This window comes from Pseudoliparis swirei, chromosome 24 (genome assembly GCF_029220125.1).
Source record: "Pseudoliparis swirei isolate HS2019 ecotype Mariana Trench chromosome 24, NWPU_hadal_v1, whole genome shotgun sequence".
Lineage (NCBI taxonomy): Eukaryota > Metazoa > Chordata > Actinopteri > Perciformes > Liparidae > Pseudoliparis > Pseudoliparis swirei.
In genome coordinates, this window is record NC_079411.1 from 29,542,068 (window position 1) to 29,568,892 (window position 26,825).

A 26,825-nucleotide genomic window follows, 5' to 3' on the forward strand; every position below is an offset into this window, starting at 1 on the left:
CAGCCTCACATCCTCACATCCTTACATCCTCACAGCCTTGCAGCCTTACATCCTCACAGCCTTGCAGCCTCACATCCTCACATCCTCACATCCCATCAAACACAATCCACTCAGACGTTGCAGTGATCGTGAGGAGGGTCTCTTCCACGGTTACCTGTTTGAGGGCTCGCTCAATCTCCACCCCCTGAGCCCAGGGAACCGCCGGATTGGCCAGACAGTCTCCACTGTTGCCACGGCGACTCATGTCTATTCTCTGCTTGTGGAGGAAGCGGAACGCCTCCGTCATCACGTGCACGGCGTCGTAGGTGAGGGCGGAGGTGTACTGAGGGAACGGAAACAAAGGCAAACACCATCACCGCTCCTGTGACACGCCGCGGGGACGAAGACGGCCTCCGAGGATTCAGAGCGCTTCATCCACGGAGAGAAAGAAGAGGAACCGCATCCGTCGCCATGGTTTTATCAGATATATAACCGCACGCTGACGCCTGTTGTTGTTTACTCCTGAGAAACAAGGATCTTCTCATTTTATTAGGAACTTTACGTCAAAATTAACCTCACAATTACCATGAAAATGATATAAACTATGTTTACATGCATGCAAATAATACAGATTAATCAGATTAAGACCCTCGTGTGATTAAACTGCAATGTGGCATTTCCATAAAAAAACTGATTGATTCAGGATTTCTGAGACATTTTATTTATTTATTTTATTTAAACCTTTATTTAACCAGGATACAAACTACTGTTGAATACTTCAAATTAAGTGTTCAATACTTCATAATACGTGTTGAATACTTCATAATAAGTGTTGAATACTTCATAATAGATGTCCTAGAATACAAACTACTGTTGAATACTTCATAATAAGTGATGAATACTTCATAATAAGTGTTGAATACTTCATAATAGATGTCCTAGAATACAAACTACTGTTGAATACTTCATAATAAGTGTTGAATACTTCATAATAGATGTCCTAGAATACAAACTACTGTTGAATACTTCTACTACTTAGATTAACACACAGTTACAAAGAAAAAACACAGAACAAGACAAAAATAAACTAAAAGTTAAGAGACAGGGACACAACAAGAGTTTGTGGTTATGGTTATGATCACTAGAGGAACGTGTTTGTGTCGTCACTATATGTCGATGCTTGATTATATTCCAGAAAAGATTGAAATGTCTCGTATTGAATCCTCCAGCCCTCTGTGTGAAGCATCATTCTATTATTGCTTTGATTTGCTCCTGTTGATGACATCATCAGGTGGAAACTTCCATTGTGCCAGGAATAGACTTCTCTTCCGAGTCCACTCAAAACAACATGCCAACTGCTGCCTTCAACCTTCCACACGCGTGTGCCTCTCCTCCCACATGCATGTTATGTATGTACACACAGGTAAAGACTATTCTCAGGTCAGGAACACACCAAGTGGCCTGAGTCCTGATACAAATATGGCCAAGAAAATGGTTCATATGTCCAAAACATCCAGAATTATACAGCAAACACCACAAAGTGCTTCACAACAAGGTCGTATGAAGTCATGATGTATAAAGAGTTTTATTAAATAGTTGTAATGCTTCAACTGTTGTTCTTCACTTCTTTTCTTTAACTTATTATTCTATTTCTTCTTTGTACCTCTTCTCTTCCTTCATATGTTCAGCTTCAGAAATCATTCAGATATGAACAAATTCAGCTTCGTCAGGACATGAGGGGTGCATCCTTTCATATTTCTAATTTTTCAAATATATGCATTTTTAAAAATTATTATTCATTAGATCCTATGGAGAAAATCTTCAATTTTAAAAAGCTTACAGTATCTTCATATTTTCAGCTAATTCAATCATTTAATTTGTTTTATGTTCACATAGCCTTCACCTATTACTGTATATTTTCAAATATTTGTTATCTTTATAAATTTCCAAATTATTAATTTTTTTATGGAATAATTTCTCTAAAATTTCAAATGTTAGCATTCCAAGGTATTTTCAACAGGAAATGCATTTTCTAGTTAACTCAACGTGATCCCTGGACCATCTCCAGGTGATCTTCATCCCACCCAAACAATTCAAAATACTTCCATCCAGCCGATGGACTGATGACGACTCTTACTTTGATCCGTGAGTCCGCTCCGGGATACTCCTTCTCCTCCAGCGCCTCCCAGCGCTGGTCAAACTTTGCCACCAGAGGATCATCGAAGTCTACGATCTGGAACCCAGACATGTTGGCTCCTCCGTACTGGATCTTGGAGAGGTCGCCGTCGACGAAACCCTGGGACCAGAAGAACAGGAAGGTGATTTTAACGGATGGTTTCAAGATTCAAGAGATTCAAGATGTTTTATTTGTCACATACACACACAGGGTGTGCAGTGAAATGAAAGTGGCAATGCTCAGCAGGAATGTGCAAGGGCAACAAGTACACACTATTTACAATAAAAAACAACACAATATTTACAGTAAGTGTGTGTGTGTGTGTGTGTGTGTGTGTGTGTGTGTGTGTGTGTGTGCCTAAGAGGGGCAGTTGTGTGGGTCTATGTGGGGGTCTATGTGGGGGTACCGATATCTCGCTCAGAGTGAGTCCTCTTGGAGGCAGAGCAGTGAACAGAGAGTTAAGACGTAGTCGACTTCATGTGGCTGACGCTCAACCAATCCATGGCTGCCTTCTCAAAGTTACTTTTAAGTTTAATGTGCCCACCTGCTCTCCATCCCTTAAATCCTCTAAAATACTCTTTGACCCACTGAGGGACCACCGCCTCAAAACCAGCAACCGACGTGTTGCCAGAGCTTCTTTGTTGAGCTTCATTGTTGCAGCTGTGAGACAGTTTATAAATCTGTTCCCTGCAGAATTACCTGAATATATATATAAATATATATATATATTTTTTTTTCATTATATATATATATATATATATATTTTCATTTATATATATATATATATATATATTGTTTTTTGTTGTTGTTATATATATATAAATAAATATATATGTACACTACCGTTCAAAAGTTTGGGGTCACGTAGAAATGTCCTTATTTTTCAAAGCACCTTTATTCAATGAAGATAACATTAAATCATAAACTCTCTCTCCATAGTTAATGTGTAGATGACTATTCTCTGGTGTTAATGAAGTCTCTACAGAGGTGTGTAGAGGCCCATCTCCAGTGGTCTAATGGTACATTGTGTTATCGCCTTAGAAGACGAGCGGAGGGGTAGAAATCCCTTTAAACCTTTTTTATGTGAGCGCAGCTGAAAACAGTTATGCTGCTGAGAGAAGCTCTAAAACTGGCCTTCCTTTGAGCCACAAGAAGAACTACATTAATATTTACTATAAAAATCATTATTTATAACCTCGTCGATGTCTGGACTTTATTTAAGATTCATTTTGAATTCATTTGATAAATAAAAGTAAGAGTTTTCATGGAAAACACCAAATTATCTGGGTGACCTCTAACTTTTGAACAGTAGTGTAAATATATACATATCTTAATTTCTCAGTCATATGTGTGTGTGTCAGTGTGTGGTCAGGTGCATCAGGGGCAGGTGGATACTCACCAGGTTAGCGATGATATAGTGGTAACCCTTCACATGCCGGCCGATCGTGATCACCTGATTGGAGGAGCAAAAACACGAGCAATGAGAACCTTTTCTTCTCTTCTTATGAAGTCCAACAGCACATCACATTCCTGAGAAACACAATGAGCTTCAAAGAAAAGGAAGCAAAGTAAGAGCCAAAAAGGATTCAAATAAAAAACATCTGGACACGGTCTGGTATTTGATGGAGAGGTGATGCACTGAGAGGATGTTGAGAAGCTCAATGGAGGTTTTCTGTTGGCGGATATTATTCCTTAAAGTAGTGAACGGACTCAACCTGCTCCATGATGTCTCGGACTTTGTCTTGTTCACAGTCCAGGATGATGCGTCGCTCCTTACGGATCTCCAGGTCCTGGAAAACAGAAGAAACAGAGAAGTATTTCATTTCCTGTTGCACACTAAACACTACACACTGCACACTACCCACTGCACACTACCCACTGCCTGCCACCAGGGGTCAGGTCAATGACAGACTCTGCTGTGCTGGAGTCTTTTGAGCTATTCTTGTCCCTTGAATGAGGTAACTGCACCAACTAGACCTCCTTAAAACCCAAAGCCCTCCGTGCACAACGCAGCGCTCACGCTTCAGTTCACACATCTCAAAGTATACTGAGGATTAAGGAATCGACATGGAGCTGCTTCTTGATTCCTGGGAAGGACCAACTTACACAAATCAAACATGGCAGATGTCGAAAAAAACAATTTCCATGAAAATCCTTGCAGCAGTTCCAAAGGTTCCGTACCTGTATCGTCTCAAGACCGATGACATCATTGTTGGAGGTATCGACTGTTCCTTCGAACCTTTGGGCTTCACATTAGTCTGACAGAGATTACACCAACTAAAGAGGAGTCTGAATGTTTCCTGTGTTTATCTCGGTGTGGGTACCAACAGAAACCTAATTCAGTTTATGATATGTATTATTATATTGTGATAGATCAGTACCTGAAACAGGGAGCGGTAGGCTTCGTCCTTCCTCTCATCTTTGAGGTTTCCTACGTTGATTGCTGTGACAGCCCACTTCTTCTCTGCTGCCGTGTCCAGTATTACCTGAAGAGTAGAAAGACCTGCACACACACACACACACACACTATCAGTTGAATCAGAACACAAATATTGTTTTGCAGCTAAATCCTGTGCTTTTATTTTGAAGGTTTAAAATTAAATGGATTTATGTTATAATATTGGAGACATTTAAATTTGATGTGGCCCCTGATGGCTTGAAAGACATATCATCCCCTTTTCTCAAAGAAATGTAAGAAAAATATCCTGTGCTTTTATTTTGAAGGTTTCAAATTAAATGGATTCATGTTATAATAGTAGAGACATGTTCTTATGTACAATATGTCTACACTCAAATAAACAATAATCAAATGCAAAGACAGTTATTTAACAATATGTTCGGGTAGTTTATACATTTTTATGTTTCAGTTACACCGGCCCTTTAAGAGGGCGGCCATGATGCTGACGTGGCCCGCTGGCCCTTTAAGAGGGCGGCCATGATGCTGAGGTGGCCCGCTGGCCCTTTAAGAGGGCGGCCATGATGCTGAGGTGGCCCGCTGGCCCTTTAAGAGGGTGGCCATGATGCAGACGTGCCCCACTGGCCCTTTAAGAGGGCGGCCATGATGCTGACGTGGCCCACTGGCCCTTTAAGAAGGCGGCCATGATGCTGATGTGGCCCACTGGCCCTTTAAGAGGCGGCCATGATGCTGACGTGGCCCACTGGCCCTTTAAGAAGGCGGCCATGATGCTGAGGTGGCCCGCTGGCCCTTTAAGAGGGCGGCCATGATGCTGAGGTGGCCCGCTGGCCCTTTAAGAGGCGGCCATGATGCTGAGGTGGCCCGCTGGCCCTTTAAGAGGCGGCCATGATGCTGAGGTGGCCCGCTGGCCCTTTAAGAGGGCGGCCATGATGCTGACGTGGCCCAATGGCCCTTTAAGAAGGCGGCCATGATGCTGAGGTGGCCCGCTGGCCCTTTAAGAGGCGGCCATGATGCTGACGTGGCCCACTGGCCCTTTAAGAGGCGGCCATGATGCTGAGGTGGCCCGCTGGCCCTTTAAGAGGCGGCCATGATGCTGAGGTGGCCCGCTGGCCCTTTAAGAGGCGGCCATGATGCTGAGGTGGCCCGCTGGCCCTTTAAGAGGCGGCCATGATGCTGAGGTGGCCCGCTGGCCCTTTAAGAGGCGGCCATGATGCTGAGGTGGCCCGCTGGCCCTTTAAGAGGGCGGCCATGATGCTGACGTGGGCCGCTGGCCCTTTAAGAGGCGGCCATGATGCTGAGGTGGCCCGCTGGCCCTTTAAGAGGCGGCCCTGATGCTGAGGTGGCCCACGGTGAACACGAGTGAGCCCCTGGTCTCCGTGGCGACCTCACCTCGATCGCTGTCGTACAGGTAGGCGAACCTCTCCCACTTGTAGTACTCCACCAGCGACACCAGGGGGCCTTTGATGTCGGGCCGCATCAGGAGAATGAACTGGTTCATCCCTTCAGCCGGGAACGACGGCGTGATGAAGGACACGTGCAGCGTCTCGCAGAAAGACGTGATGGTGTTCACCGACTTCTTGTCGTAGAAGCCAAAGATAGCGTAGACGCCTCGAGAGAACTGGGAACAAACTAGGAGAGAGAGGGGGGGCGGGGGAGAGAGAGAGATGGAGAGAGAGAGGAGGGAAAGAGACAGAGAGAGGCAGGAGAGTGAGAGAGAGGAGAGACAGAGGAGAGAGAGAGGAGGGAGAGAGAGAGGGGGCGGGGGGATAAGAATAGAATGAATATACACTTTTATTAATCCCCAAGGGGAAATTAGTTCTCTGCATTTAACCCATCCTTAGTTATTAAGGAGCAGTGGGCTGCGGTGAAGCGCCCGGGAAGCAACTGGGGGTTCAGTGCCTTGCTCAAGGACACTTCGACTTGCAACTAATGGGGAGAGCGGGGATCGAACCCACAACCCTGCGGTTGCAGGACGGCCCTCTTACCCCACTGAGCTAAAGCCGCCCCAAAAAAAGCGAGAGGAGAGAGAAAGGCGAGAGAGGGGGGGGCAGGGGAGAGATGCCTTTTATTTCTCTTCATTTCTTCCGAATTAAAATGTTTTTCAAAAAGGGAACAAAGAGAACGAACACATCAGGAACAACGATGATGTCATCATGTAAAGTTGTTCTTGTTCCGGCTCAAACATCTTTATGTTTACTCAGGAGACGACAAAGTGGAGCTGCAGCCTCAGTCCTCACAGCACCACCCCCACGACACGTGGACTAAGAGGTGGACTAAAGCCCTGTTGGTGGACTAAGAGGTGGACTAAAGCCCAGCTTCTCCCTCAGAACACATTCCTGCGGAGTTGAAAAGCAGGAGCAGCTGGAGGCTCGAGGGCCACCAACACGTCGGTTTGAGTCCCATCAGGAGACGGATGTGGAATAACACTGGATCAGATGTTGACTCTGTTCACATCTGTGTTCATCAAACTGGACCCAGAATAAACATGTGAATAAAGCCGCTCACAGCAGTTGGTGACGGCGAAGCTGTTGGCCACCTCCAGGTTGTCGATGTGAGGCGTGAGTCTGAAGTCTGCCATCCCGAACTGGACCATGCCGACCCGGAATGCACTGTATTCCTGATCGGCCCCCCGGGGGAACAGCCCACCTGAGACACACAGGGGGAGACGCGTGAGAGGCCAACAGGAATAGAGACGCATAGGAGGTTAGTCCTACAGGAATAGAGACACATGAGAGGCCAACAGGAATAGAGACACATAGGAGGTTAGTCCTACAGGAATAGAGACACATGAGAGGCCAACAGGAATCGAGACACATAGGAGGTTAGTCCAACAGGAATAGAGACGCATTAGAGGCCAACAGGAATAGAGATGCATAGGTTAGTCCACAGGAATAGAGACAAATGAGAGGCCAACAGGAATAGAGACGCATAGGAGGTTAGTCCAACAGGAATAGAGACACATGAGAGGCCAACAGGAATAGAGACGCATAGGAGGTTAGTCCTACAGGAATAGAGACACATGAGAGGCCAACAGGAATCGAGACGCATAGGAGGTTAGTCCAATAGGAATAGAGACGCATTAGAGGCCAACAGGAATAGAGATGCATAGGTTAGTCCTACAGGAATAGAGACAAATGAGAGGCCAACAGGAATAGAGACGCATAGGAGGTTAGTCCAACAGGAATAGAGACACATGAGAGGCCAACAGGAATAGAGACGCATATGAGGTTAGTCCTACAGGAATAGACACATGAGAGGCCAACAGGAATAGAGACGCATAGGTTTGTCCTACAGGAATAGAGACACATGAGAGGCCAACAGGAATAGAGACGCATAGGAGGTTAGTCCAACATGAATAGAGACACATGAGAGGCCAACAGGAATAGAGACGCATAGGAGGTTAGTCCAACAGGAATAGAGACACATGAGAGGCCAACAGGAATAGAGACGCATGCGAGGTAAGTCCAACAGGAATAGAGACACATGAGAGGCCAACAGGAATAGAGACGCATAGGAGGTTAGTCCTACAGGAATAGAGACGCATGAGAGGCCAACAGGAATAGAGACGCATTGGAGGTTATTCCAACAGGAATAGAGACGCATGAGAGGTTATACCAACAGGAATAGAGATGCATAGGAGATTATACTAACAGGAATAGAGACGCATGAGAGATTATACAAACAGGAATAGAGATGCATAGGAGATTATACCGACGGGAATAGAGACGCACGAGAGATTATACCAACAGGAATAGAGACGCATAGGAGGTTAGTCCAACACGAATAGAGACGCACAAGAGATTATACCAACAGGAATAGAGACGCATAGGAGGTTAGTCCAACAGGAATAGAGACGCATTAGAGGCCAACAGGAATAGAGACGCACGAGAGATTATACCAACAGGAATAGAGACACATAGGAGGTTAGTCCAACAGGAATAGAGACGCATTAGAGGCCAACAAGAATAGAGACGCATAGGAGTTATTCCAACATGAATAGGACACATGAGAGGCCACGAATGAGACGGGAGGTTAGTCCAACTGGAATAGAGACGCATGAATGGCTATTCCAACTGGAATAGAGACGCATTGGAGGTTATTCCAACAGGAATATAGACACATGAGAGTTATACCAACAGGAATAGAGACGCATAGGAGGTTAGTCCAACAGGAATAGAGACACATAGAGGCCAACAGGAATAGAGACGCATGCGAGGTAAGTCCAACAGGAATAGAGACACATGAGAGGCCAACAGGAATAGAGATGCATAGGAGGTTAGTCCAACAGGAATAGAGAGGCCAACAGGAATAGAGACATGAGAGGCCAACAGGAATAGAGATGCATGGAGGTTATTCCAACAGGAATAGAGACACATGGAGGCCAACAGGAATAGAGACGCATGAGAGGTTATACCAACAGGAATAGAGACACATGAGAGGCCAACAGGAATAGAGACGCATGAGAGATTATACCGACGGGAATAGAGACGCACGAGAGATTATACCAACAGGAATAGAGACACATAGGAGGTTAGTCCAACAGGAATAGAGACACATTAGAGGCCAACAGGAATAGAGACGCATAGGTTTGTCCTCCAGGAATAGAGACGCATGAGAGGCCAACAGGAATAGAGACGCATAGGAGGTTAGTCCAACAGGAATAGAGACACATGAGAGGCCAACAGGAATAGAGATGCATAGGAGGTTAGTCCAACAGGAATAGACACACATGAGAGGCCAACAGGAAGAGACGCATAGGAGGTTAGTCCAACAGGAATAGAGACACATGAGAGGCCAACAGGAATAGAGACGCATAGGAGGTTAGTCCAACAGGAATAGAGACACATGAGAGGCCAACAGGAATAGAGACGCATAGGAGGTTAGTCCAACAGGAATAGAGACACATGAGAGGCCAACAGGAATAGAGATGCATAGGAGGTTAGTCCAACAGGAATAGAGACACATGAGAGGCCAACAGGAATAGAGACGCATAGGAGGTTAGTCCAACAGGAATAGAGACACATGAGAGGCCAACAGGAATAGAGACACATAGGAGGTTAGTCCAACAGGAATAGAGACACATTAGAGGCCAACAGGAATAGAGACGCATTAGAGGCCAACAGGAATAGAGATGCATAGGTTAGTCCACAGGAATAGAGACAAATGAGAGGCCAACAGGAATAGAGACGCATAGGAGGTTAGTCCAACAGGAATAGAGACACATGAGAGGCCAACAGGAATAGAGACGCATGCGAGGTAAGTCCAACAGGAATAGAGACACATGAGAGGCCAACAGGAAGAGACGCATAGGAGGTTAGTCCAACAGGAATAGAGACACATGAGAGGCCAACAGGAATAGAGATGCATAGGTTAGTCCAACAGGAATAGAGACACATGAGAGGCCAACAGGAATAGAGACGCATAGGAGGTTAGTCCAACAGGAATAGAGACACATGAGAGGCCAACAGGAATAGAGACGCATAGGAGGTTAGTCCTACAGGAATAGAGACGCATTAGAGGCCAACAGGAATAGAGACGCATGAGAGGCCAACAGGAATAGAGATGCATAGAGGCCAACAGAATAGAGGCTATTCCAACTGGAATAGAGACACATTGGAGGTTAGTCCTACAGGAATAGAGACACACGAGAGGCCAACAGGAATAGAGACGCATAGGAGGTTAGTCCTACAGGAATAGAGACACATGAGAGGCCAACAGGAATCGAGACACATAGGAGGTTAGTCCAACAGGAATAGAGACGCATTAGAGGCCAACATGAATAGAGATGCATAGGTTAGTCCTACAGGAATAGAGACAAATGAGAGGCCAACAGGAATAGAGACGCATAGGAGGTTAGTCCAACAGGAATAGAGACACATGAGAGGCCAACAGGAATAGAGACGCATAGGAGGTTAGTCCTACAGGAATAGAGACACATGAGAGGCCAACAGGAATAGAGACGCATAGGAGGTTAGTCCAACAGGAATAGAGACACATGAGAGGCCAACAGGAATAGAGATGCATAGGTTAGTCCAACAGGAATAGAGACAAATGAGAGGCCAACAGGAATAGAGACGACATGGGAGGTTAGTCCAACATGAATAGAGACACATGAGAGGCCAACGGGAATAGAGACGCATGAGGTTAGTCCTACAGGAATAGAGACACATGAGAGGCCAACAGGAATAGAGACGCATAGGAGGTTAGTCCAACAGGAATAGAGACACATGAGAGGCCAACAGGAATAGAGACGCATAGGAGGTTAGTCCAACAGGAATAGAGACACATGAGAGGCCAACAGGAATAGAGACGCATTAGAGGCCAACAGGAATAGAGACGCATGAGAGGCCAACAGGAATAGAGACGCATGAGTGGCTATTCCAACTGGAATAGAGACGCATTGGAGGTTATTCCAACAGGAATAGAGACGCATGAGAGGTTATACCAACAGGAATAGAGATGCATAGGAGATTATACTAACAGGAATAGAGACGCATAGGAGGTTAGTCCAACAGGAATAGAGACGCATTAGAGGCCAACAGGAATAGAGACGCATAGGTTTGTCCTCCAGGAATAGAGACGCATGAGAGGCCAACAGGAATAGAGACGCATGAGAGGTTAGTCCAACAGGAATAGAGACACATTAGAGGCCAACAGGAATAGAGACGCATGAGAGGTTATTCCAACAGGAATAGAGACGCATGAGAGATTATACAAACAGGAATAGAGATGCATAGGAGATTATACCGACGGGAATAGAGACGCACGAGAGATTATACCAACAGGAATAGAGACGCATAGGAGGTTAGTCCAACAGGAATAGAGACGCATAGGAGGTTAGTCCAACAGGAATAGAGACACATTAGAGGCCAACAGGAATAGAGACGCATAGGAGGTTAGTCCTACAGGAATAGAGACACATGAGAGGCCAACAGGAATAGAGACGCATAGGTTGTCCTCCAGGAATAGAGACGCATGAGAGGCCAACAGGAATAGAGACGCATAGGAGGTTAGTCCAACAGGAATAGAGACACATGAGAGGCCAACAGGAATAGAGACGCATAGGAGGTTAGTCCAACAGGAATAGAGACACATGAGAGGCCAACAGGAATAGAGACGCATGCGAGGTAAGTCCAACAGGAATAGAGACACATGAGAGGCCAACAGGAAGAGACGCATAGGAGGTTAGTCCAACAGGAATAGAGACACATGAGAGGCCAACAGGAATAGAGACGCATAGGAGGTTAGTCCAACAGGAATAGAGACGCATTAGAGGCCAACAGGAATAGAGACGCATGCGAGGTAAGTCCAACAGGAATAGAGACACATGAGAGGCCAACAGGAATAGAGACGCATAGGAGGTTAGTCCTACAGGAATAGAGATGCATTAGAGGCCAACAGGAATAGAGACGCATGAGAGGTTATTCCAACTGGAATAGAGATGCATAAGTGGCTATTCCAACTGGAATAGAGACACATTGGAGGTTAGTCCTACAGGAATAGAGACACACGAGAGGCCAACAGGAATAGAGACGCATAGGAGGTTAGTCCAACAGGAATAGAGACACATGAGAGGCCAACAGGAATAGAGACGCATGAGGTTAGTCCTACAGGAATAGAGACGCATTAGAGGCCAACAGGAATAGAGACGCATAGGAGGTTAGTCCAACAGGAATAGAGACACATGAGAGGCCAACAGGAATAGAGACGCATAGGAGGTTAGTCCAACAGGAATAGAGACACATGAGAGGCCAACAGGAATAGAGACGCATGAGTGGCTATTCCAACTGGAATAGAGACGCATTGGAGGTTATTCCAACAGGAATAGAGATGCATGAGAGGTTATACCAACAGGAATAGAGATGCATAGGAGATTATACTAACAGGAATAGAGACGCATGAGAGATTATACCGACGGGAATAGAGACGCACGAGAGATTATACCAACAGGAATAGAGACGCATAGGAGGTTAGTCCAACAGGAATAGAGACGCATTAGATTATACCAACAGGAATAGAGACGCATAGGAGGTTAGTCCTACAGGAATAGAGACGCATTAGAGGCCAACAGGAATAGAGACGCATGAGAGGCCAACAGGAATAGAGACGCATGAGTGGCTATTCCAACTGGAATAGAGACGCATTGGAGGTTATTCCAATAGGAATAGAGACGCATGAATGGCTATTCCAACTGGAATAGAGACGCATGAATGGCTATTCCAACTGGAATAGAGACATGAGAGATTCCAACAGGAATAGACGCATTAGAGGCCAACAGGAATAGAGACGCATAGGAGGTTAGTCCAACAGGAATAGAGACGCATTAGAGGCCAACAGGAATAGAGACGCATGAGAAGTTATTCCAACAGGAATAGAGACGCATTAGAGGCCAACTGGAATAGAGACGCATGAGCGGCTATTCCAACTGGAATAGAGACACATTGGAGGTTATTCCAACAGGAATAGAGATGCATTAGAGGCCAACTGGAATAGAGACGCATGAGAGGCTATTCCAACTGGAAAAGAGATGCATGAGAGGCTATTCCAACTGGAATAGAGATGCGTTAGAGGTTATTCCAACAGGAATAGAGATGCATTAGAGGCCAACTGGAATAGAGACGCATGAGAGGCTATTCCAACTGGAAAAGAGATGCATGAGAGGCTATTCCAACTGGAATAGAGACGAGTTGGAGGTTATTCCAACTGGAATAGAGACGCATGAGAGGTTATTCCAACTGGAAGAGACGCATGATATGTTATTCCAACTGGAATAGAGACGCATGTATATGAATACTCTGGTGTAACTACTATAACACCAGAATATCAAAGTCGACATTTGGTTTTATTTTAACAGCCAGGAGTTGCAGAAGGTACACAACAACAACAACAACAATGATGATGATGATGGAGGAATGCAGACATGTGGGGGATGGCTAGAAAAAGACTGAGAATGATGACAGACATTAATAAATCACTGTATGTTTAATATTGGTTATTGATCCTTTAGTAGCACATTGTGGATATTCAGAACCTCCACAGGGAGCACACAATGCTTTATTAGATTAAATATGACTTATTTCACTTTTGTTTTTTACTTTTTTTTAATTTAAGCATATGTTCTATTTAATTTGTATGACTTTTAATATTTACTTTATTTATATTGTGTTATATGTTGTTCTATTAAATGTTATATGACTAAACAGTTAATCTATTTTTGTATATTGTGTTATTTGTTTTTCTATTAGACTTTATGACTTAATTTATTTATATTGTGTTATTTGTTGTTCTATTACATTTGATATATCTTTTAATATTTACTTTAAGTCCATCTGGACTCTGGAGACGTGTACAGTGACTATTTTTGCATCATAAGAACATAAACACGGGGAAACAATAATGCACGCTGTTTTTTTTATTTTAAATGTCCATCAATTAACGCGATTGGGCCTCTGCTGGCAGAACGAGGTCAGACGTGACACACGCTGGGTCGGGCCTCACGAGGCACATTTATTATTATTATTTATTGTGTGATGGACGCGTCCTCACATGCTCACTGAGCTTCTGTCCGCGATGGATAAAGGGCCGGTCAGGAGGTCAGGAGGTCACGTGGCTCCGCCTCCGTAGACACACGGCCCATCGTCCCCAGCTCAGGTATCCAGCTCCTCTCCGTAGTTTCCAGCTCGTGTCGCGTCTTCCTCCACGTCTAGTCTTCCTCCCCGTTGAATCTTCCTCCCCGTCTAGTCTTCCTCCTCGTCTAGTCTTCCTCCCCCTCTAGTCTTCCTCCCCGTTGAATCTTCCTCCCCGTCTAGTCTTCCTCCCCGTTGAGTCTTCCTCCCCGTCTAGTCTTCCTCCCCGTCTAGTCTTCCTCCTCGTTGAGTCTTCCTCCCCGTTGAGTCTTCCTCCCCGTCTAGTCTTCCTCCTCGTTGAGTCTTCCTCCCCGTCTAGTCTTCCTCCTCGTTGAGTCTTCCTCCTCGTCTAGTCTTCCTCCTCGTCTAGTCTTCCTCCCCGTTGAGTCTTCCTCCCCATCTAGTCTTCCTCCTCGTTGAGTCTTCCTCCCCGTCTAGTCTTCCTCCTCGTTGAGTCTTCCTCCCCGTCTAGTCTTCCTCCTTGTTGAGTCTTCCTCCTCGTTGAGTCTTCCTCCCCGTCTAGTCTTCCTCCTCGTCGAGTCTTCCTCCTCGTTGAGTCTTCCTCCCCGTCTAGTCTTCCTCCTCGTCTAGTCTTCCTCCTCGTCTAGTCTTCCTCCCCGTCTAGTCTTCCTCCTCGTTTAGTCTTCCTCCTCGTCGAGTCTTCCTCCCCGTCGAGTCTTCCTCCTCGTCGAGTCTTCCTCCTCGTTGAGTCTTCCTCCCCGTCGAGTCTTCCTCCTCGTTGAGTCTTCCTCCCCGTTTAGTCTTCCTCCTCGTTGAGTCTTCCTCCACGCAGATTGTATGAGGATCCGTTTCTAACTTGGTCCAGGAACAAATTAGTGTCCTCTCAGGATTTCGGCTGTTGCCTAGCAACTCCGGTTTAATGAAGTCTACCTATCGCTGAGTGTGTCGTTTTTGTATTTAGTCAGCGGTAGAAAATATGCTTCAATCTGACTAAAGACTAAACACCAGAGCAGGCGGCCGTTGTTTATGGGTTGGCACCGACAGCCATAGTTTAATAAGCTTTGTTTGTTTGTTTTCTTACAGAAATAGATGCATTTGTGTGTGTGTGTGTGTGTGTGTGTTAGAGGCATGTTCTGTTGCACATGTATGTTGTGTTGCCGTGGTGTCTGGGTGGGGGAGAGGTTCAGGCAACAGGTGCAGTGTTTGCTGGAGTTGGAGGATTGGGCACCCAAGGGGGGGGGGGTGGTCAGGAGCCTCCTCCGTGGAGCGAGAGGAAGCAGGGGGCGAGGAAGGAGGGGGCGAGGGGACGAGGGAGCAGGGTGCGAGGAAGGAGGGGATGAGGGACGAGGGGACGAGGGAGCAGGAGGTGAGAGGGCAGGGGGCAAGAGGGAGCAGGGGCGAGGGATGAGGGGTCGAGGGAGCAGGGTGCGAGGAAGGAGGGGACGAGGGAGCAGGAGGTGAGGAAGGAGGGGATGAGGACCAGGGGAAGAGAGCAAGGCGCCTCAGCGCTGCAGCTGTCAGAGCCGACATGGAGACACTTGAACTCTTTAAATAGATTTCTAATCGACAGAACGACGTGGGCGACGGTTTCTTCAGGATGTCAAGCTTTAAAACAATGAAATATAAATATGAACTAAAGATCACAGACTGAACCAGCAGCTGAAGATGGAGACGGACACTTCTCATCTTCTGATCTCTCGTGGGAAAACATCTCATCCAAACAACTTCTCACACGGAGGATTCTAGTGAGGAGCTCCGTCTTCCAGCCGGGAGAAGATCTTAAACACCAGGAAACAGAGCAGCTAGAGCAGCCAGAGCGCCCAGAGCAGCATGCAGGATGTTCACCACCTACAGTCTCATCTCGATGGGCGAGTTCTGCGTCGTCTACGGTCCACAGTGTTCCTGCTCTAGTGTTCCTCCTCCAGTGTTCCTCCTCCAGTGTTGTTCCTCCTCCAGTGTTGTTCCTCCAGTGTTCCTCCTCTAGTGTTCCTCCTCCAGTGTTCCTCCAGTGTTCCTCTTCCAGTGTTCCTCCTCCAGTGTTCCTCCAGTGTTCCTCCTCTAGTGTTACTCCACAGTGAACAGTCATCACGCCACTTCAAGGACAACAGAAGCACCACCAAGTACTTCATGAATGTATTCTCAAAGTCAAAGTCAGTTTTATTTGTCAATTTTCCATATGTGCAAACGTACAGAAGATCGAAATTGCGTTTCTCTTCTGTCCAACATAAAGTGAATTGTGCAACATAGAGTGCAAAAATAGTAAAAAACATGTGAACATATAGACAACATAAAGTGCATAGACAACATAAAGTGCAAAAATAGTAAAAACATGTAAACATATAGACAACATAAATTGTGCTAGCAGCATTCAGACATGTGAGTCTGAGAGAGGACGGAGTGGGAGGATGGGGAGAGAGTTCAGCTTCCTGACAGCCTGGTGGATGAAGCTGTTGGACAGCCTGGCGGTGTGAGCCCGGAGGCTCCGGTATCTCCTCCCAGAGGGCAGGAGGCTGAAGAGACCGTGTGAGGGGTGGCAGGGGTCACTCACAATCGAGGTCGCTTTGCGGGTGAGGCGGGTGTTGCAGGGATGGGAGGGGGGGGAGTGAGGCACCCATGATCCTTCCAGCTGCCTTCACTATGCGCTGCAGGGCGTTCCTGCTGTGGTCTGTGCAGCTTCCGCCCCACACAGTGATGCAGTTGGTCAGGATGCTCTCATGGTGCCGCTGCAGAAGGTGCACATGATGGATGGGGGCTCCTGCTTCCTCAGTTTCCGGAGGAAGTAGAGGCGCCTCTGTGCTTTCTTTGCCAGCGATGTAGTGTTGGCTGTCCACGAGGTCCTCACTGATTTCCACCCCAGGAATTTGGTGCTGCTGACCTGCTCAATGTCCGCACTGCTGATGGTCAGTGGTGGGTGATGGGTGTGGCTCCGGAAGTCAACAACGATCTCTTTGGTCTTGCTGTTGTTGAGCAGGAGGTTGTTGACTCCGCACCACGTGGTCAGAAGGTTGACCTCCTCCTGTAGAGGGTCTCGTCATCCTTGGTGATGAGACCTATCAATGTTGTGTCGCCTGCAAACTTGACCATGTGATTGGTGCTGTAGCTGGTTTTGCAGTCGTGAGTCAGCAAGGTGAAGAGCAGGGACTGAGCACACAGCCCTGAGGGGCCCCTGTGCTGAGTGTGATGCTGCTCGAGGTGTTGTTGCCAACACGCACTGCTTGTGGCCTCTCACTCAGGAAGTCCAGCAGCCAGTTACACAGCGAGGTGTTGAGCCCCAGCTGGTCAAGTTTGCAGATTAGTTGTTGTGGGATGATTGTGTTGAATGCTGAGCTAAAGTCTATGAACAGCATTCTTACATAGGAGTCTTTTTGTCCAGGTGGGTGAGGGCTGGGTGGAGAGCAGAGCAGATTGCATCCTCCGTGGACCGTTTGGCCCGGTATGCAAACTGGAAAGGGTCCAGAGTGGGGGAGAATGGATTTGATATGCGACATGACTAGTCGCTCAAAGCACTTCATGATTATGGGGTCAGTGCCACTGGACGATAGTCGTTGAAGCAGGACGGAGTGGATTTCTTTGGCACAGGTATGATGGTGGTTACCTTGAAGCATGATGGAACAACAGCTTGTCTCGGAGAAGTATTAAAGACATCCGTGAAGACGTCCTTAAGCTCCTCTGCGCAGTCCTTCAGCACACGACCAGGGATGTTGTCTGGACCTGTTGCCTTGTGGGTGTTGATAGACGAGAGTCCTCTTCACGCTGGCAGCAGACAGGCACAGAACCTGATCGTGGGGAGGGGGCGGAGTCTTGTGTGGACGAGTGCTGTTCTGTGCTTCAAACCGGGCAAAGAAGCTGTTGAGGTTGTTTAGCAGAGAGATGTTGCTGTCGCAGTTCTGTGGCGTGGGTTTATAGTCTGTGATGGTCTGAATGCCCCGCCACAGGCTGCGTGTGTCTCTGCTGTCTTTAAAGTGCCGGATTATCTTTTTTGTGTAGGAATTTTTTGCTTTCCTGATGCCGTGGGACAGGTTGGCTCTCGCTGTTTTCAGGTCCGTTTCGTCCCCAGCTCTGAAGACCCTATTTCTAGTCCTCAGCAGCCGATGGACTTCCCCTGTTAGCCACGGCTTCTGGTTAGCCCGAGTGGTGATGGTCTTTACATGGGTCACATCATCAATGCACTTGCTAATGTAAGAAGTAACAGTGTCTGTGTACTCCCCAATGTCAGTGTGGTCGTTGTATGTGGCTGCCTGTTTAAACATTCCCCAGTCTGTTGAGTCAAAGCAGTCTTGGAGAGCGCAGGAGGCCCCCTCTGGCCACACCCACCTGCTTCAGAACCGGTCTGGAGGCTTTCACTCTGGGTCTGTATGCTGGCATTAGCATGACGGTGATGTGGTCAGAGAGACCTATGTGGAGAGGGGAGGCCTTGTACGCTCCTTTGTGGGTTGTGTAGACCAGATCCAAAATGTTGTCTCCTCTTGTAGGGAAATCAACATGCTGGTGTAGTTTGGGAAGGACAGTCTTAAGGTTTGCATGGTTGAAATCTCCAGCAAAGATGGTGAAGCCGCCTGGGTGAGCCGCCTGTTGTTCGCTGATGGCCTGATACAGTCCACCGAGTGCCGCATTTCTATCACTGTTGTTGGAGGTCGGGGGGATGTAAACAGCGACTAGCAGAATCGCCGTGAATTCCTCGGCAGATAAAAGGACGGCACCTTACGATCATAAACTCCGCCAGTGGTGAGCAGTGTCTACATACCACGGCAGCCCCGCACCATGCGTCCCGGATGTAAACACATACCCGCCGCCGCGAGTTTTCCCTCCATCAGCGAGGGCTCTGTCCGCCGGTAGCATGTTAGCTGCTCCAGTCTCACAGCAGAGTCGGGATGTTGTCGCTAGCCATGTTTCCGTGACGATAAGCACAGCAGTTCCTCACGCCGCTGCTCCGTCTGCAGCAGTCTAATGTGGTCCATTTTATTGTCCAAGGATCGCACATTAGCCATGATAATGGATGGTATGGCTGGACGAGTTGGCCTAGCCGCTAGCCTAGCTCGGGTTCCTCCGCTTGCCCTCTTCTGCTTCCTCTCACAACGCTTCGGCGCCTCCTTTCTGGGGGAGGTGGCAGTCGAGTCCGTGTGGTCGGTGTGGTCGAGGGCGGTAATCCGTGCTCATGAGTGTTTCCGCTTGTTCAGCGTCCAGAGTGCCGTGTAGTTTGGTCCTGCCGATGGTTAACAGAACCTGGCGACTATATTTGGGTTCCGACGTAGACAGACGAGGCGAAGACGAACAATTTTTGGACGAACTTTTGCACAAACATTTAGAAACAGAACAAAACACCAAATGGTCAGGACAGAGAGGGGCCGCTGCGTCCGTACACGCCGCCATCTTCTGCACAAAAGATGTCCAGACACCATTTCTGGCTCCTAAAGAACCTTTCAAACCAGGGTTCTATAAAGAACCATTTCCTTAGGGAGTTCTTTAAATAGCCTAAAAAGGTGTCTCAAAGAACCTTAAAAACATGGTTCTTTAAGGAACCATTTTTGGTTCCATGAAGAACCTTTCAGACCAGGGTGTTGTGCACCGACAGATATGCTAGAGAGGTTCATGTCATTTATGTTCGCTTTCTCTCATTCCAGGCTTCCTGATTGTTTTCACCTGTCATCACACCTGTCTCCTATGCTCATCAGTGTCAGCCCCGCCCCTGATTGGTCCCACCTGTGTCTTGTTACCATGTGCTTAAATTCCCCTGTCTCCCAGTGTTCCTTGTCAGTTTGTCTGGTCTTTTGCCATGATCAGGTCGGGTTATGTTATGCTCTTGAAAAGTTTTTGATCCTCACTACGTGAGCGCTTTCATTTTGTTCACTGCAGAACCGAAAAATAAAGTACTTACAAATACTTTATCTCTGTCTCCCGGTCGTGCAATTGGGTCCTACTTCCTAAGTGTCTGAGGTCGTAACAGAACAGACTGACCACATTATGGACCCAGCCGACCCAAGAACGCTCACGCCGCTCTGTCGGTACAGGGCGTGACGATTTTCATCACGAGGAAAAACTGGACAAAGTCAGCCGGAAATACAAGAGCTGAGAGGACGCCAGGCCGGGTTCAGGAAGAATTATCTACACAGATGCAACAACTGGTTGCCCAAATGAATAATTTTTCACTCATCAACAGACTGCTCCTCCGTGACGTCATCCACAGCTGAGAATTTGCCTGTCAATACTCCAGCTGACGACCCAGGTCAGGCTGTTTCCTCCCCGTTACGGCTGGCTCTTCCGGAGAGATTTTCCGGAGACTCTTCGAATTGCAGAGCCTTTCTGGTACAGTGTGATCTGCATTTTCAACACAACCCAGCAGCTTTTTATCTGAGCATGGTAAAGTGGCGTTTATTGTGTCTCATTTAACGGGAAGAGCTGCAGCCTGGGCTACTGCAGAATGGTCTAGAGACACCGAACTATGTTACTCATTGGCCGATTTCATAGAGACTATGAGGCGCATTTTTGACCACTCATCGCCTGCTACGGAGGCCAGCAGAAGACTGTTTCAAATACGTCAGCTCAACCGTCAGGTGGTTGATTATGCCATCGAGTTTCGTACAGCAGCATCGGACAGCGGATGGAATGTTCCGGCTCTTCGTGACGCCTTCATGACAGGACTTTCGGAACCGATAAAGGACCAGCTGGCTCCACTGGAGACACCCGGGGATCTGGAATCCTCATCGCTGTGGCCATCCGGATCGATAACCGTCTTCGAAAGAGAGAGGGAGCGCCGAAACCGAGATGTTATTCCCAGCTTCCAGAATTCGCCTCGAGGGTCGCCGCCAGCGGAGGATTTCCAGCTCATGTTACCGGACCATCAGAGGACTACACTTCCGAATGACTCGTGAACCCATGCAGCTTGGAAGAACCAGGCTTTCTCTGGAGGAGAGGCAGCGCCGTCACGGAGGTTGCTGTTTCTACTGCGGCCAGCCGGGTCATCAACTCGCTTAGTGCCCGGAAAAGATCGTGTTCACCAGTCAAAAGGAGGCGCTGGTGAGCAAGTTTCCGCAGACTTCCTCCTCGACCTGTTACTCAGGTAGACATTTGTATTAACAATCAGACCATTGACCAGGGTGTGTTAATAGACTCAGGGCTGACGAAAGCCTTATAGACTGGGGCCTAGTCAAACAGCTAAAGATAAAAACTGTCCCGCTATCTCATCCTGTTAGTGCCAGTGCCTTAGACGGCCGCTTGTTGTTCATAGTTACCCATTGCACTGAGCCCATACGGATTACTATAAATAAGGACCATACCGAGAGCATGCAATTTCATATTTTTGAGTCGAATCAGTACCCGATTATTTTGGGGTTTCCTTGGCTGAAGATCCACAATCCTCACATAGACTGGCCTTCAGGGAAAGTTAAGGAATGGGAGAGGATTGTAAGGGCAGGTGTAAACTTCGCAACCTGTTAATGCACCAACAGACTCTAGTAGGATCATTATAGATCACCCTGACTATCCTGATCTACAGAAGGTACCTTCCTGTTACCATGATTTAAAAGAAGCTTTTAACAAGTCTAAAGCCTTGTCGCTACCTCCTCACCGAGATTTTGACTGTCCCATTGATCTCGCATCGAGCCCCCATTCCCAAGGGGAGACTTTACTCGATTTCGAGACCTGAGAGAACAGCAATGGATGAATACATCTCCTCTTCACTCAAATCAGGGATTATCCGTCCTTCATCGTCTCCAGCCGGATGATTCTTTTGTGGAAAGAAAGACGGTCTCTGAGACCTTGCATAGACTACAGTCCACTAAATGACATTACGGTGAAGAACCGCTATCCTCTGCCACTCATGTCATCTGCTTTTGAACTGCTTCAACGGCCAAGATATTCACCAAGTTGGATTTAAGAAATGCATATCACTTGGTTAGAATAAAACAAGGATGAGTGGAAGACTGGATTCAACACTCAGAATGGTCACTATGAGTACTTGGTAATGCCTTTTTGACTGTGCAATGCACCGGCTGTTTTTCAAGCTTTTGTGAATGAGGTTTTTTGGGGAATTCTTGAATATTTCAGTGTTTGTGTATCTGGATGACATACTGATTTTCTCCCAGACGCTAAATCTCACGTTAACCATGTCCGCCAAGTTTTGCAGAAACTACTGGATAATCAGCTATATGTCAAGGCAGAGAAGTGCGAGTTCCACACAGAAGAGGTGTCTTTCTTAGGATACATAGTCTCACCTAATCATATCCAAATGGATCCTGCGGAAGTCAGTGCAGTATCCCAGTGGCCCACACCAGACTCCAGGAAAAAGGTTCAGCAGTTCCTAGGATTTGCTAACTTCTATAGGAAGTTTATTAGGAATTTCAGTTCTGTTGCTGCTCCTCTGCATGTTCTGACTTCTCCTAAGGTTCCTTCAAGTGGACCCCCAGGCGGATCTTGCTTTCAAACTTCTCAGAGATAGATTCACATCAGCTCCCATACTCACCATTCCAGATCCCCAGCGCCAGTTTATGGTCGAGGTGGATGCTTCCAATGAGGGAATTGGAGGAGTACTGTCTCAACGTTCTGCAGAAGACAACAAGATGCATCCATGTGCTTACCTGTCATGAAGTTGACAACGGCAGAGCGGAATTATGACGTGGGAAACAAGGAATTGTTAGCTGTAAAAGCTGCCTCGAGGAATGGAGACACTGGCTAGAGGGTGCAGAGCAACCGTTTTAGTCTGGACAGATCACAAGAATCTAGAATATATAAGAAAGGCTAGCCTCAACTCCCGTCAGGCCAGGTGGACACTTTTCTTTAGTAGATTCAACTTCACACTCTCTTTTCGTCCCGGGTCTCAGAATCAAAACCCGATGCTTTGTCTCGCCTTTACGATCCCGAACCACTTTGCGTAGAGCCCAAGACCATCCTTCCACTTAACCGGGTGATCGGAGCCTTTTCCTGGCAAGTGGAGTCAGACGTTAAAGAGGCAAATGTCATGAATCCAGCGCCTAGCGAGTGTCCCAACAATCTGCTGTTTGTTCCTGAGGCTCTTCAGCAAGGTCATCCACTGGGCTCACTCATCTGTGCTTTCGTGCCATCCGGGAGTAGCAAGAACAATGTTCAGGATTCAACAACGTTTCTGGTGGCCATCCATGAAGAAAAATGTGGCCGAGTATGTAGCGGCTTGTCCGGTGTGTGCGTGTAATAAGACCTCATCTCAAGTTAAGATGGGCTTGCTCCAGCCGCTGCCGATTCCCCATCGTCCTTGGTCACACATTTCGATGGATTTTGTGACAGGATTTCCTCATCCAGAGGCAAGACTACGGTTCTAACAGTGGTTGATCGATTTTCAAAGATGGCTCACTTCATCCCATTGACCAAGCTTCCTCTGCCAAAGTCACCGCAGAGGTCATGATGAATCACGTGTTCAGGATCCATGGATTCTAATGACATTGTTTCCGACAGGGTCCACAATTCATTTCCGCCTTCTGGACAGAGTTTTGTCGACTCATAGGTGCCACCGCCAGCCTGTCATCAGGATATCACCCTCAGTCAAATGGACAGTCGGAGCGCCTGAACCAAGAACTAGAGACTACGCGACGTTGTCTCGCCTCCGGAACCAGACCACCTGGAGTGACCACCTCACATGGGTCGAGGTTGCCCACAATACCCTTCCCACGGCGCCACAGGTCTCTCTCCATTCCATTGTGTCAATGGTTTCCAGCCTCCACTTTTCCCTAACAACGAGGAAGAGGTGAGGGTTCCATCGGCACATGCCATGATCAGACGCTGTCGCAGAGTTTGGGCTGGTGCTCGCCAGTCTCTTCTCCGCAGTTCAGCTCGCATGAAGGCTGTTGGGGACGTACATCGCAGGGTCGCCTCCTCCTAGAGTCCAGGCCAAAAGGTGTGGCTCTCTACCAAAGACTTACCACTCCATGTCGCCTCAAAGAAACTGGCTCCGAGATTTGTGGGTCCGCTTCCAGTGTCCAGAGTCATCAACCCAAGGCCGTACGCTTGCAACTCCCAGGACCTTGAGAGTGCACCCAACGTTTCACGTTAATAAGATCTGCCGGTGTGTGAGAGCACACTTGTTCCCGCCTCCAAGCCCCTCCACCGCCCCCAGTTCTTTGAAGGGGTGACGTTTACAAGGTCCGTAGCTACTGGAGGTCCGTAATAGGGAGGGCAAGCAATTCCTGGTAGACTGGAAGGGTTTACGGTCCTGAGGCTAGAAGCTGGATAGTTGCTTCATTTATCGTAGACAAGACTCTTATCCACGACTTTTACAATCAGCCTGGGCCATCAGGAGTTGGCCCTAGAGGGGGGGGTACTGTTGTGCACCGACAGATATGCTAGAGAGGTTCATGTCATTTATGTTCGCTTTCTCTCATTCCAGGCTTCCTGATTGTTTTCACCTGTCATCACACCTGTCTCCTATGCTCATCAGTGTCAGCCCCGCCCCTGATTGGTCCCACCTGTGTCTTGTTACCATGTGCTTAAATTCCCCTGTCTCCCAGTGTTCCTTGTCAGTTTGTCTGGTCTTTTGCCATGATCAGGTCGGGTTATGTTATGCTCTTGAAAAGTTTTTGATCCCTCACTACGTGAGCGCTTTCATTTTGTTCACTGCAGAACCGAAAAATAAAGTACTTACAAATACTTTATCTCTGTCTCCCGGGTCGTGCAATTGGGTCCTACTTCCTAAGTGTCTGAGGTCGTAACACAGGGTTTGAATACACAGAACCTGATCATAGGATCAATTACTTGATGAAATATCTGACGGAAACATAAACAGCGTACAGAGAACCTCTTCATGTGAAATGATTGACAGAGAGAATAACTAAAGGGAATATTTAAATTCTATCAAGATAAAATAAATGGAGTAATTGTGTCTCCACTTCTGAGTATGAATGCATTAAAATGGAGGAGCACGTGACACGCAGCACATCTTCCAGAGGTGCTCTGCAATCCAGAGGGAACGTCTCCACCTGCCCCACACCTTGAGCAACACTCCCCCGCACACATATGTGCGCACACGCACCACGCGCACGTATCAGCACACACACACACACACACACAAGGTGAAGGCGGTCGACATAATTAGAGCACTGCAGCAGCGGCGGCCGGGAGGCCTCGCGCCACCGAGAGCGGCTCACGGAGCGCGAGACAGGCCCGGTTCACCCGGAGGAGGAGGCGGAGGAGAAGACAGACGGATGGACGGTGGAGGTGGAGATGGCGGTGACAACAGAGAACACAATCCTACCGATCTGGACGCTCGGGGATCCGCACAGCGCCTCGCGCCACAAGAGCGTCAGCACGAGCGGCAGCAGCGGCTTCATGGTCGGTTCGGGCTCCTCGCGCGACGCCGCGGCGGCCTGACGGTTGGCGGGTCCTACCACAGCGTCACCTTCATCATGGCGGCGCGAGGCAGCGTCTCTCTCTCTCTCTCTCTGCAGATGCGCTCGCGCTCCTCTCTCCTGAGATGCGCGTGCCGCGACTGCTGCTGCTGCTGCTTGACTGGGGGACGCGCGCGCGCTCGCGTTCCGAGGATTGCCCAAGAATACCGATGAGACCCGAGAGCAGCCGAGAGGAGCCGAGAGCTCCACGAGGCGGTGGAGGAGCAGTGCGTGGTGTTATCACACCGCAGGAACATCATATATCATATAGTGTACATCATATATCAGATATTCTTAATATCCATGTTGTTTAATTTTCATTTAATTATTAATTTGACCTGATATCATACAACAGGTAGCCACTCAGGGCTCTGATTGGTCTACACGACAGGGACATACCAATAAGAAGAATAAAATAATATGTACTGAAATAATTCTATAATATTCCTCATACTATTCCTTATTAATTATATTATCTTTCCTCATGTATTAATTTAAAACATAGGCTCTCATTTATATGTGCAAGTTCATATAAATATATATATACATGCATATATATTATGCATTTGTATATACACTACCGTTCAAAAGTTTGGGATCACCCAGACAATTTCGTGTTTTCCATGAAAACTCACACTTTTATTTATCAAATGAGTTGCAAAATGTATAGAAAATATAGTCAAGACATTGACAAGGTTAGAAATAATGATTTGTATTTGAAGTATTAATTGTTTTCTTCAAACTTTGCTTTCGTCAAAGAATGCTCCTTTTGCAGCAATTCCAGCATTGCAGACCTTTGGCATTCTAGCTGTTAATTTGTTGAGGTAATCTGTTGAAATGTCACCCCACGCTTCCTGAAGCACCTCCACAAGTTGGATTGGCTTGATGGGCACTTCTTGAGGACCATACGGTCAAGCTGCTCCCACAACAGCTCAATGGTTGAGATCTGGTGACTGGCCACTCCATTACAGACAGCCAGCTGCCTGCTTCTTCCCTCAAGAGTTCTTCACAATGTGGAGGTGTGCTTTGGGTCATTGTCCTGTTGGAGGAGGACATTGGCTCCAATCAAGCGCTGCCCACAGGGTATGGCATGGCGTTGCAAAATGGAGTGATACCCTTCCTTATTTAAAATCCCTTTTACCTGGTACAAATCTCCCACTTTACCAGCACCAAAGCAGCCCCAGACCATCACATGACCTCCACCATGCTTGACAGATGGTGTCAGGCACTCTTCCAGCATCTTTTCACCTGTTCTGGCGTCTCACAAATGTTCTTCTGTGTGATCCAAACACCTCAAACTTGGATTCATCTGTCCAGAA

The 26,825-nt window shown here is 47.4% G+C and overlaps 1 protein-coding gene across 10 annotated transcripts in view; it reads right to left on the minus strand.

Moving 5' to 3' along the window:
- Positions 1 to 25,593, minus strand: part of LOC130189966 (glutamate receptor 2-like) — a 57,797-nt gene extending 32,204 nt beyond the window's left edge. For 9 of the 10 annotated variants that reach the window (XR_008830883.1, XR_008830884.1, XR_008830882.1 and 6 more), the window contains exons 1-8: positions 25,374 to 25,593; positions 7,077 to 7,217; positions 5,961 to 6,200; positions 4,537 to 4,658; positions 3,871 to 3,945; positions 3,555 to 3,608; positions 2,117 to 2,275; positions 155 to 322 (exon numbers count right to left, since the gene is read on the minus strand). Coding sequence is in view for 7 of the 10 variants with exons in the window: in XM_056409016.1 (XP_056264991.1) it covers positions 155 to 322; positions 2,117 to 2,275; positions 3,555 to 3,608; positions 3,871 to 3,945; positions 4,537 to 4,658; positions 5,961 to 6,200; positions 7,077 to 7,217; positions 25,374 to 25,449 (1,035 nt within the window). In the remaining 3 variants the exon portion in view is untranslated. The remainder of the gene's footprint in view (positions 1 to 154; positions 323 to 2,116; positions 2,276 to 3,554; positions 3,609 to 3,870; positions 3,946 to 4,536; positions 4,659 to 5,960; positions 6,201 to 7,076; positions 7,218 to 25,373) is intronic. The other variant, XM_056409017.1, reaches the window with a different exon arrangement.
- Positions 25,594 to 26,825: the final 1,232 nt, after the last annotated feature.